Source organism: Heterodontus francisci, chromosome 8 (assembly GCF_036365525.1).
Source record: "Heterodontus francisci isolate sHetFra1 chromosome 8, sHetFra1.hap1, whole genome shotgun sequence".
Lineage (NCBI taxonomy): Eukaryota > Metazoa > Chordata > Chondrichthyes > Heterodontiformes > Heterodontidae > Heterodontus > Heterodontus francisci.
The window spans coordinates 114,297,639-114,310,913 of record NC_090378.1 but is presented as its reverse complement, the minus strand read 5'-3'; the positions used below and the strand labels follow the sequence as shown (position 1 = coordinate 114,310,913).

At 43.6% G+C, this 13,275-nt stretch overlaps 1 protein-coding gene across 1 annotated transcript in view; it reads right to left on the bottom strand.

Annotated features, from left to right (window-relative positions):
- The window catches only part of LOC137373085 (regulator of G-protein signaling protein-like), a 176,344-nt gene extending 163,451 nt beyond the window's left edge, over positions 1 to 12,893 (bottom strand). Inside the window, exon 1 of the mRNA XM_068037949.1 lies at positions 12,766 to 12,893. Within this exon, the coding sequence (XP_067894050.1) occupies positions 12,766 to 12,778 (13 nt within the window). The 5' untranslated portion in view covers positions 12,779 to 12,893. The remainder of the gene's footprint in view (positions 1 to 12,765) is intronic.
- Positions 12,894 to 13,275: the final 382 nt, after the last annotated feature.

Here is a 13,275-nt window from a genome sequence, read left to right as displayed (position 1 = left end):
TCCCCTCGATTAGATTCCAGCCTGTAACTCACTCCCGGATATCTGTTATTCTATATATAAACCACTCGATCCCCTCGATTAGATTCCAGCCTGTAACTCACTCCCAGGTATCTGTTATTCTATATATAAACCACTCGATTCCCTCGATTAGATTTCAGCCTGTAACTCACTCCCGGGTATCTGTTATTCTATATATAAACCACCCGAACCCCTCGATTAGATTCCAGCCTGTAACTCACTCCCAGGTATCTGTTATTCCATATATAAACCACTCGATTAGATTCCAGTCTGTAACTCACTCCTGGGTATCTGTTGTTCTATATATAAACCACCCGAACCCCTCGATTAGATTCCAGCCTGTAACTCACTCCCAGGTATCTGTTATTCCATATATAAACCCCTCGATTAGATTCCAGTCTGTAACTCACTCCTGTGTATCTGTTGTTCTATATATAAACCACCCGAACCCCTCAATTAGATTCCAGCCTGTAACTCACTCCCAGGTATCTGTTATTCTATATATAAACCACCCGAACCCCTCAATTAGATTCCAGCCTGTAACTCACTCCCGGGTATCTGTTATTCTATATATAAACCACCCGAACCCCTCGATTAGATTCCAGTCTGTAACTCACTCCCGGGTATCTGTTATTCTATATATAAACCACCCCATCCCCTCGATTAGATTCCAGCCTGTAACTCACTCCCGGGTATCTGTTATTCTATACATAAACCACCCAATCCCCTCGATTAGATTCCAGCCTGTAACTCACTCCCGGGTATCTGTTATTCTATACATAAACCACCCCACCCCCTCGATTAGATTCCAGTCTGTAACTCACTCCCGGGTATCTGTTATTCTATATATAAACCACCCAATCCCCTCGATTAGATTCCAGTCTGTAACTCACTCCTGGGTATCTGTTATTCTACATATAAACCACCCAATCCCCTCGATTAGATTCCAGTCTGTAACTCACTCCCGGGTATCTGTTATTCTACATATAAACCACCCAATCCCCTCGATTAGATTCCAGCCTGTAACTGACTCCCGGGTATCTGTTATTCTATATATAAACCACCCAATCCCCTCGATTAGATTCCAGTCTGTAACTCACTCCTGGGTATCTGTTATTCTATATATAAAGCACTCGATTCCCTCGATTAGATTTCAGCCTGTAACTCACTCCCGGGTATCTGTTATTCTATATATAAACCACCCGAACCCCTCGATTAGATTCCAGCCTGTAACTCACTCCTGGGTATCTGTTATTCTATATATAAACCACCCCGAACCCCTCAATTAGATTCCAGTCTGTAACTCACTCCTGGGTATCTGTTATTCTATATATAAACCACCCGAACCCCTCGATTAGATTCCAGTCTGTAACTCACTCCTGGGTATCTGTTATTCTATATATAAACCACCCATGTAAACCACCCCATCTCCTCGATTAGATTCCAGCCTGTAACTCACTCCCGAGTATCTGTTATTCTATATATAATCCACCCGATCCCCTCGATTAGATTCCAGCCTGTAACTCACTCCCGGGGGTCTGTTGTTCTATATATAAACCACCCAATCCCCTCGATTAGATTCCAGTCTGTAACTCACTCCTGGGTATCTGTTGTTCTATATATAAACCACCCAATCCCCTCGATTAGATTCCAGTCTGTAACTCACTCCTGGGTATCTGTTATTCTACATATAAACCACCCAATCCCCTCGATTAGATTCCTGTCTGTAACTCACTCCCGGGTATCTGTTATTCTACATATAAACCACCCAATCCCCTCGATTAGATTCCAGCCCGTAACTCACTCCCGGGTATCTGTTATTCTTTCTATAAACCACCCGATCCACTCGATTAGATTCCAGTCTGTCACTCACTCCTGGGTATCTGTTATTCTATATATAAAGCACTCGATCCCCTCGATTAGATTCCAGCCTGTAACTCACTCCCGGGTATCTGTTATTCTATATGTAAAGCACTCGATCCCCTCGATTAGATTCCAGCCTGTAACTCACTCCCGGATATCTGTTATTCTATATATAAAGCACTCGATCCCCTCGATTAGATTCCAGCCTGTAACTCACTCCCGGATATCTGTTATTCTATATATAAAGCACTCGATCCCCTCGATTAGATTCCAGCCTGTAACTCACTCCCGGATATCTGTTATTCTATATATAAAGCACTCGATCCCCTCGATTAGATTCCAGTCTGTAACTCACTCCCGGATATCTGTTATTCTATACATAAACCAGTCGATTCCCTCGATTAGATTCCAGCCTGTAACTCACTCCCGGATATCTGTTATTCTTTATAAAGCACTCGATCCCATCGATTAGATTCCAGCCTGTAACTCACTCCCGGATATCTGTTATTCTATATATAAAGCACTCGATCCCCTCGATTAGATTCCAGCCTGTAACTCACTCCCGGATATCTGTTATTCTATATATAAAGCACTCGATCCCCTCGATTAGATTCCAGTCTGTAACTCACTCCCGGATATCTGTTATTCTATACATAAACCAGTCGATTCCCTCGATTAGATTCCAGCCTGTAACTCACTCCCGGATATCTGTTATTCTATATATAAAGCACTCGATCCCCTCGATTAGATTCCAGCCTGTAACTCACTCCCGGATATCTGTTATTCTATATATAAAGCACTCGATCCCCTCGATTAGATTCCAGTCTGTAACTCACTCCCGAATATCTGTTATTCTATACATAAACCAGTCGATTCCCTCGATTAGATTCCAGTCTGTAACTCACTCCTAGTTATCTGTTATTCTATATATAAAGCACTCGATCCCCTCGATTAGATTCCAGTCTGTAACTCACTCCCGGATATCTGTTATTCTATATATAAAGCACTCGATCCCCTCGATTAGATTCCAGCCTGTAACTCACTCCCGGATATCTGTTATTCTATATATAAAGCACTCGATCCCCTCGATTAGATTCCAGTCTGTAACTCACTCCCGGGTATCTGTTATTCTATATATAAACCACCCCATCTCCTCGATTAGATTCCAGCCTGTAACTCACTCCCGAGTATCTGTTATTCTATATATATACCACTCGATCCCCTCGATTAGATTCCAGTCTGTAACTCACTCCCGGGTATCTGTTATTCTATATATAAACCACCCGAACCCCTCGATTAGATTCCAGCCTGTAACTCACTCCCGGGTATCTGTTATTCTATATATAAACCACCCAATCCCCTCGATTAGATTCCAGTCTGTAACTCACTCCTGGGTATCTGTTATTCTATATATAAACCACCCGAACCCCTCGATTAGATTCCAGTCCGTAACTCACTCCCGGGTATCTGTTATTCTATATATAAACCACCCGATCCTCTCGATTAGATTCCAGCCTGTAACTCACTCCTGGGTATCTGTTATTCTATATATAAACCACCCGAACCCCTCGATTAGATTCCAGTCTGTAACTCACTCCCGGATATCTGTTATTCTATATATAAAGCACTCGATCCCCTCGATTAGATTCCAGCCTGTAACTCACTCCCGGATATCTGTTATTCTATATATAAAGCACTCGATCCCCTCGATTAGATTCCAGTCTGTAACTCACTCCCGGATATCTGTTATTCCATATATAAACCACCCGAACCCCTCGATTAGATTCCAGCCTGTAACTCACTCCCGGGTACCTGTTATTCTATATATAAACCACTCGATTAGATTCCAGCCTGTAACTCACTCCCAGGTATCTGTTATTCCATATATAAACCACTCGATTAGATTCCAGCCTGTAATCACTCCTGGGTATCTGTTGTTCTATATATAAACCACCCGAACCCCTCGATTAGATTCCAGCCTGTAACTCACTCCTGGGTATCTGTTATTCTATATATAAACCACCCCGAACCCCTCAATTAGATTCCAGTCTGTAACTCACTCCTGGGTATCTGTTATTCTATATATAAACCACCCGAACCCCTCGATTAGATTCCAGTCTGTAACTCACTCCTGGGTATCTGTTATTCCATATATAAACCACCCGAACCCCTCGATTAGATTCCAGTCTGTAACTCACTCCCGGGTATCTGTTATTCTATATATAAACCACCCGAACCCCTCGATTAGATTCCAGTCTGTAACTCACTCCCGGGTATCTGTTATTCTATATATAAACCACCCATGTAAACCACCCCATCTCCTCGATTAGATTCCAGTCTGTAACTCACTCCCGGGTATCTGTTATTCTATATATAAACCACCCATATAAACCACCCCATCTCCTCGATTAGATTCCAGTCTGTAACTCACTCCCGGGTATCTGTTATTCTATATATAAACCACCCCATCTCCTCGATTAGATTCCAGCCTGTAACTCACTCCCGAGTATCTGTTATTCTATATATAAACCACCTGATCCCCTCGATTAGATTCCAGCCTGTAACTCACTCCCGAGTATCTGTTATTCTATATATATACCACTCGATCCCCTCGATTAGATTCCAGTCTGTAACTCACTCCCGGGTATCTGTTATTCTATATATAAACCACCCGAACCCCTCGATTAGATTCCAGCCTGTAACTCACTCCCGGGTATCTGTTATTCTATATATAAACCACCCAATCCCCTCGATTAGATTCCAGTCTGTAACTCACTCCTGGGTATCTGTTATTCTATATATAAACCACCCGAACCCCTCGATTAGATTCCAGTCCGTAACTCACTCCCGGGTATCTGTTATTCTATATATAAACCACCCGATCCTCTCGATTAGATTCCAGCCTGTAACTCACTCCTGGGTATCTGTTATTCTATATATAAACCACCCGAACCCCTCGATTAGATTCCAGTCTGTAACTCACTCCCGGATATCTGTTATTCTATATATAAAGCACTCGATCCCCTCGATTAGATTCCAGCCTGTAACTCACTCCCGGATATCTGTTATTCTATATATAAAGCACTCGATCCCCTCGATTAGATTCCAGTCTGTAACTCACTCCCGGATATCTGTTATTCCATATATAAACCACCCGAACCCCTCGATTAGATTCCAGCCTGTAACTCACTCCCGGGTATCTGTTATTCTATATATAAACCACTCGATTAGATTCCAGCCTGTAAGTCACTCCCAGGTATCTGTTATTCCATATATAAACCACTCGATTAGATTCCAGCCTGTAATCACTCCTGGGTATCTGTTGTTCTATATATAAACCACCCGAACCCCTCGATTAGATTCCAGCCTGTAACTCACTCCTGGGTATCTGTTATTCTATATATAAACCACCCCGAACCCCTCAATTAGATTCCAGTCTGTAACTCACTCCTGGGTATCTGTTATTCTATATATAAACCACCCGAACCCCTCGATTAGATTCCAGTCTGTAACTCACTCCTGGGTATCTGTTATTCCATATATAAACCACCCGAACCCCTCGATTAGATTCCAGTCTGTAACTCACTCCCGGGTATCTGTTATTCTATATATAAACCACCCGAACCCCTCGATTAGATTCCAGTCTGTAACTCACTCCCGGGTATCTGTTATTCTATATATAAACCACCCATGTAAACCACCCCATCTCCTCGATTAGATTCCAGTCTGTAACTCACTCCCGGGTATCTGTTATTCTATATATAAACCACCCATATAAACCACCCCATCTCCTCGATTAGATTCCAGTCTGTAACTCACTCCCGGGTATCTGTTATTCTATATATAAACCACCCCATCTCCTCGATTAGATTCCAGCCTGTAACTCACTCCCGAGTATCTGTTATTCTATATATAAACCACCTGATCCCCTCGATTAGATTCCAGCCTGTAACTCACTCCCGAGTATCTGTTATTCTATATATATACCACTCGATCCCCTCGATTAGATTCCAGTCTGTAACTCACTCCCGGGTATCTGTTATTCTATATATAAACCACCCGAACCCCTCGATTAGATTCCAGCCTGTAACTCACTCCCGGGTATCTGTTATTCTATATATAAACCACCCAATCCCCTCGATTAGATTCCAGTCTGTAACTCACTCCTGGGTATCTGTTATTCTATATATAAACCACCCGATCCTCTCGATTAGATTCCAGCCTGTAACTCACTCCTGGGTATCTGTTATTCTATATAAACCACCCGAACCCCTCAATTCGATTCTAGTCTGTAACTCACTCACGGGTATCTGTTATTCTCTATATAAACCACCCCATCCCCTCGATTAGATTCCAGTCTGTAACTCACTCCCGGGTATCTGTTATTCTATATAGAAACCACCCCATCCCCTCGATTAGATTCCAGCCTGTAACTCATTCCATCAAAGAACAGTAGGTCTGATGTCCCGTCATATTGAGTTACATACACTCAATGATTGAAGTTCTGGATTGTCTCACTGCAAAAGGTGAAAATGAAAGGAAAGAGTCTGCCTTTGTGAGCTGGTCAAAGACCAGAGCCATTCACCGCATCCATTGCCCCCTGTCTGGGTTTCCTGTCTGCCAGTCATTGTCAGAAAGTCTCATGTCCTCAATTCTGCCTCTGCAGGTACTGAGCTGATTTATTCCCTTACCCTTTTCAGCAAAGTCTCTTCCCCAAGCCTGACAGATCTCCCAGTTACCCTTGAAAGAGGCGGTTGACTCATGGTGCCCACGGCCAGCCTGTGACCAAGGATTATGGGTTTCCTTCCCTGTGTCTCACTGCTCACTGATCCTAGTGGATAGAAAATCTCCAGACGTCCCCTGTCACTGTCCAACACCTTCTGACCCTGCCCAGCTCAGGCACTGACTCAGGCAGATTATTACTGGAAATTTCATCTCATGACCTCCAGCCTCCAACTGCCCCACCTAGTCGAATAGGCCTTCCCCATTGCATCTAAATAGAAACACAGAATATTTACCACAAAGGAGGCCATTCGGCCCATCGTGTCCCTGCCAGCTCAACATGAGCCAAATCCCACTTTCCAGCTCTTAATCCGTATCCCTGTAGGTTTCGGAACATCAAGTGCATATCCAAGTGTTTTTTAAATGTGATGAGAGTTTCTGCCTCTACCACCCTTTCAGGCAGTGAGTTCCAGACCCCCAACACCCTTTGGGTGAAAATATTACACAATTCACCTCTAATCCTTCCACCAATGAATTTAAATCTATGCTGCCAGGTTATTGACCTCTCTGCTGAGGGAAATAGGTCCTTCCTATCCACTCTATCTTGGCCCCTCATAATTTTATACACCTCAATTAAATCTCCCCTCAGCCTCCTCTGTTCTAGAGATAACAACTCCAACATATCCAATCGCTCCTCATAAGTAAAATTCTCCTTTCCTGGCAGGATCCTCGTAAATCTCCTCTGTACCCTCTCTAGCGTGATCACATCCTTCCTGTAATGTGGTGACCACAACTGTACACAGTACTCTAGCTGTGGACTAACTAGTGTTTTATATAGTTCTAGCATAACCTCCCTGCTCTTATACTCCAGGCCTCCCTCATAAGGGCAAGCATCCCATATCCCTTCTCAACCACCTTATCTGCTTGTCCTGCTACCTTCAGGGATCTGTGGACATGAACTCCAAGGTCCCTCTGTTCCTCTACACTTCTCAGTATCCCACTATTTATTGTATATTCCTTTGCCTTGTTTGCCCTCCCCAAATGCATTACCTCACACATCTCCATATTGAATTCCATTTGCCACTTTTCTGCCCACCTGACCAATCCATTGATATCTTCTTGCAGTCTACAGCCTTCTTCCTCACTACAGCTATACAGCCAATTATCATATCATCTGCAAACTTTTTAATCGTGCCCCCCTACATTTGAGTCTAAATCATTGATATATACTATAAACAGCAGGGGACCCAGTACTGAGCCCTGCAGAACCCCACTGGAAACAGCCTTCCACTCACATAAACTTTGCTTCCTGTCACTGAGTCAATTTTGGATCCAATATGCTACTTTCCCTTGGCTCCCATAGGCATTTAATTTTCTGACCAGTCTGCCATGTGGGGCCTTGTCAAAAGCCTTGCTAAAATCCATGTCGACTATATCAAATGTGCTCCTCTCATCAACTCTCCTCGGTTCAATCGAAAAATTCAATTTAGTCAAACATGACCTACCTTTAACAAATCCATGCTCTGTCCTTGATTAATCCAGATCTTTCTAAAATGATGATTTATACTGTCTGAGATTTTTCCAATAATTTTCCCACTGCCGAGGTTATGCTGACTGATCTGTAAATACTCAGTCTATCCATTCTTTCCTTTTTAAACAACAGTACAACATTAGCAGTCCTCCAGTCCTCAGGCACCATGCCTTTAACCAGAGAGGATTGGAAAATGAGGATCAGAGCCTCCGCTATTTCTTCCATTGCTTCCTTTGCAGCCTGGGATATATTTCACCTGGGCCTGGTGATTTATCCATTTTCAAGGATGTGAAACACCTTAATATTTCCTCCCTCACTAAGTTTATCCCATCCAAGATTCCACGCTCCTCCTCCTTAACTACAATATCTGCTTTGTCACTCTTTATTTGTGGAAATAATGAAGAACTATTAAGAACTATGTCCACGTCATCTGTCTCCATACACAAGTTACCTTTGTGGTCTCTAATTGTCCCCATTCTTTTCTTAGTTTTCCTCTTGCTCTTTATGTATTTGTAAACCATCTTTGGGTTTTCCTTGATTTTATTTGCCAATATTTTTTCATGGCCTCTCTTTGCTTTCCTAATTTCCTTTTCAATTTCACCCCGGATCTTTCTATACTCCTCTAGGCTTTCTGCAGCACTGAACTCTCAGCATCCGACATAAGCTTATCGGATAAGCTTATCCTACTCCGTATGTACTATGACATCCAGGGGTGGGGTAGGGGGTCTAGATTTGGGAGTCCCACCCTTTTTATTTGTTCTGAGCCCTCACTACCTCCTCCTTGAATGCCTCCCACAGCTCTGACACTGAATTACCTTCAAGTAGCTGTTTCCAAATCACATCTCACCTTTCCCCAATTTAAAACTTTTACTCTATCTTTATTCTTTTTCATAACTGCTCTAAATCTAACTGAATTATGATCACTACTACCAAAGTGCTCCCCAACTGATACCCCTTCCAGCTGCCCAGATTCATTCGCTAAAACTAAGTCCAGACTTGCCCCTTGTCTTGTTGGGCTTGCTAAGTACAATCTAAAAAAGTTCTTCCGAATACATTTTAAGAATTCTGCCCCCTCTGTACCTTTTATACTGAATTTTTCCTAGTTAATATTAGAATAATTGAAATCCCCTGTTGTTTCTGCACTTTTCAGCAACTTGCCTGTGCATTTGCTCTTCTATCTCCCGCTGACTGTTTGGGAGTCTATAGTATGCTCCCAGCAGTGACTGCTCCTTTTTTGTTCCTCAATTCAACCCATCTGGCTTCATTTGATGATCCTTCGAGCATGTCACCCCTCTTCACAACTGTAAGTATTGCTTTGACCAATATTGTGAACCTCCTCTCCTTTTTTATCCCCCTCTCTATCCTGTCTGAATACCCTGTAATAAGGAATGTTGAGCAGCCATTCCCTGTCCTTCTTTAAGGCACGGTTCAGTAATAACTATGATATCATACTTCCGAGTGTCAATCTGTGCCCTCAGCTCACCTGCCTGATTCAATTGACCCTGACATTGAAGTATATACCATTAATCACTGAACAACTCCTTTGTTTCCTTGAACTTCCACACTCGATTACTAATTTCTGCCTTCCATTTCTAGCTTTGCTTCTCTTCCCTCTGAATCTACTCTCAGGTTCCCATCCCCAGGCCAAGCTAGTTTAAACCTCCCCCAAAAGCATTAGTAAGCCTCTCCTCCATGATATTGGTCCCAGCCCTATTGGGATGCAACCTGTCCGGCTTGTACAGGTCCCACCTCCCCACCAGAAGTGATCCCAATGCCTCAGGAATCTAAAGCCCTCCCTCCTGCACAATCTCTCCAGCCATGTATTCATCAGCTCTATCTTCCTATTTCTGTACTCACTAACACGTGGCACTGAGAGTAATCTGGAGATTATTACCTCTGAGGTCCTATATTTTAATTCTTTTCCTAGCTCCCTAAAATCTGCCTGCAGGATGTCATCCCACTTTTACCTCTGTCGTTGGTACCAATATGGACGATGACCTCTGGCTGTTCACCCTCCCTCTGCAGCTGCTCAGTGACATTCTTGGCCCTAGCACCAGGGAGGCAACACACCATCCTGGATTCATGTCTGCAGCTGCAGGAACGCACGTCTGTTCCCCTAAATATAAATCCCCTATCGCTACTGCTTTTTTAATCTTCCTCCGGTTTCCCCTGCCCCCACTGTACAGCCGAGCCAGTCGTGCTGCTGTGAGCTTGGTTCTGGATTCACTCCCCAGAGGAACCATCACTCTCACCAGTATTCAGGGATGAATATTGGTTGAAGAGCAAGATGCACTCAGGTGACTCCTGCACTACCTGCCTGGTCCTCCTTGACTGTCTGGCAGTCACCCATTCCCTCTCTGCCTGCACACCCTTAATCTGCAGTGACCACCTCTAGAAACATGCTATCCATGTAGCTCTCCGCCTTGCAGATGCCCTGCAATGACATCAAATGCTGCTCAAGCTCTGAAACCCAGAGCTGAAGCTCCTCTAGCTGATGAAATTTCCTGCACATGTGGTTGTCCAGGACATGAGAAGGATCCTGGAGTTCCCGAATGGAACAGGATGTGCATTCAATGGTACTGAGGTGCCCTGCCATGCATCTCTAATGTTTTTATAGCTCATAAATCAGTATTCAAAGAAATTGAAAAAGAAACACACACTTATTTTAACACCTGTGTGATTTTTCTTCAGGGTTTATGCTCACAGCTGTGTCCAGGAGATTAATGCTTCAATTCTGGAGACCCCGGGATAGCTTTGGAAGCAAGGAAACCCTACATCAACAGCACCCATCGTGAAGCAATGCATCTGCCTTCACAAGGGCCGCAGACATCAGGCTCAACGGCATGTTGCATTGAGAAGTCAGACTGGAAAATGCCTCGAATGTTGGATGCCATCAAAGGTGAAAAATTAGAGTAGCTGGGACTGTTCTCCTTAAAACAGTGAAGGTTAAGGGAAGATTTAACAGAGGTGTCAAAATCATTAAGATAGAAGGAGAAACTGTTTTCACTGGCAGATCAGTAATCAGAGGACACAGATTTAAAATAATTGGTAAAAGATCCAGAGGGAAGATGAGGAGAATTCTCTTTTACACAGTGAGTTGTGATCTGTAATGCTCTGCCTGAAAGGGCGATGGAAGCAGATTCAATAGCAACTTTCAAAAGGGAGTTGGATAAATACTTAAACGGGAGAAAAATTTGCTGCTCTGTGGGGAAAGAGTAGGGGAGTCGGCCTAAGTGGATAGCTCGTTCAAAGAGCTAGCACAGACACGATGGGCTGAAGGGCCTCCTTCAACATCGTATGATTTGAACAGGAAGTAAAATCCGTTTCTTAAAAAGCTGCAGGTTTTAGGAGAGTGAGATATAGTGAAAGATGGAAAGAGGCTCTGGAGTTTAAAAATAATAGAAATAAGACATAGCTTGAATTTGTTGGGAATTGGTCCACAGACTGATCAGTGACAGCAGAACACCAGAAGGGACATAATTCTGATACAAACACTCCAATCTTACTTTCCTGGTAACAGACGCCTTTGAACCCACAGGACCAGAATTGGAGAAAACCTCAAATGCCAACAAACTGGACCAGGGCTGTGATGCCTCCAAGTTGACCGGCCTGCATTGTGGATCCACGTGTGGGGCAGGAATTTGGGTGGAATGCCAGAGGTCACTTGATGCCCATGCAGCACATACCCTAGCAAGAAAGGTGAGTAGAGTTATCAACCCTGTCCAGGATTGCCCTGGAGTCTCCAAGAATTCAAGCTTAATCTTGAGGACACCTGCTGTAAGCAGCCCAGGAGAGAAAAACAAAGGCATCTTTTTAAAAAAATTAAACACTTTTGTTTACTAGTTATCAAAACTATTGGAGGTGAAAGAATGATTCTTGACCATCTGTCAAAGAGCCTACCATTCAGGTAATGAAGAACCTGTTCATCTCTGATTGCCCAGGGAAGAGGGGCACCATGAAGACGGACATGTTGGATGACTAATGTCTTGGGGGGGGGGGGGGGGGGTGGTAGCTGGAGGTGGAAGGTCACATGATGAAACCTCCAGTATGTGCCCAGAGTTGGCAACTGTATAGAGCAGAAAACTGGGGAGCAGAGATGTCAATTCTTGGGGCTCTTCCCCAGTACAAGAAAAATACTGACTCAAACCAGGCTTCCCCTCCCTGCAGATACATACACCAGGAGGCTGGGCATACTTTTAATTCATGGAGTCACTGGAAACCCCTGGTGGAAACCCCCACTTTCTGGTTTCTATATTAGTAGCAACATCCTTGATCTAAAGGTCCAGGTGAGGTGTGCTCCCCAGGCCCCCCCCTCCAAATAAAACCTTGTGGGATTCTGCTATCCTATTTCCACTTCCAAAACAACGTCGGGACGGTTCCCTTTTAACAACTGACCTCCAACTGCGGTTAATAGGATCTAAAGAGGCATTGAGACCGAACTGAAAGAGAGACCTTTGTGGATTGCTCGCTTTAAAAACAAAAATGGAAACATTCAACAGACGTTCCTGCGTTTGAAAATAAACCTAAATATTACACAATAAGGTTGGTGAATTTGAGAGCGCACTGCAGGTTCAGGAGAGTTTCGGGAAATTATATATACATCATGCAAAAGAGCTTTGTTGTGATCTTACCTGACTCACTCATTTTCGGTTGGAGGTGCTTGGACAGGTGTATAAACCCCCCCACAGTGAGAGAAGTGTCTGCAGAGTGAGAGCAGGGGGCTAATTGTTACTTTCTAACGCGTCAGTATCTGAATTGTGACGCTGTTAAACTCAGCACCAGCCCAGCCGGGGGAGGATCAGACAGGAAATTGCAGGTGACCCTAGTAACAAGTTTCAACACTTTTCTAACCTAACATCTTGTTAATTATTAGTGGTATTGTTAACTCATTACATCTTGATTGACAATCCTTTAAGGGAAGGGAGGGAAGAAAGTTTTACATTGGAGAGGGAGAAGTTTTGTAAATCTTTGCAAGTTTGAGGTTTAGGAGATTGTTTTACTCATGATCAACGTATGAACCACAGTGAAGGTTTTAGATGAGGGAAGAGTTCTGCTGCAAAGGAATGATGGTATAAAAGAGCCAGGGAGTGGGACTGACTGCATAGCTCCGTGGAGAGTCAGCAAAAGCTTGATGGGCCGAA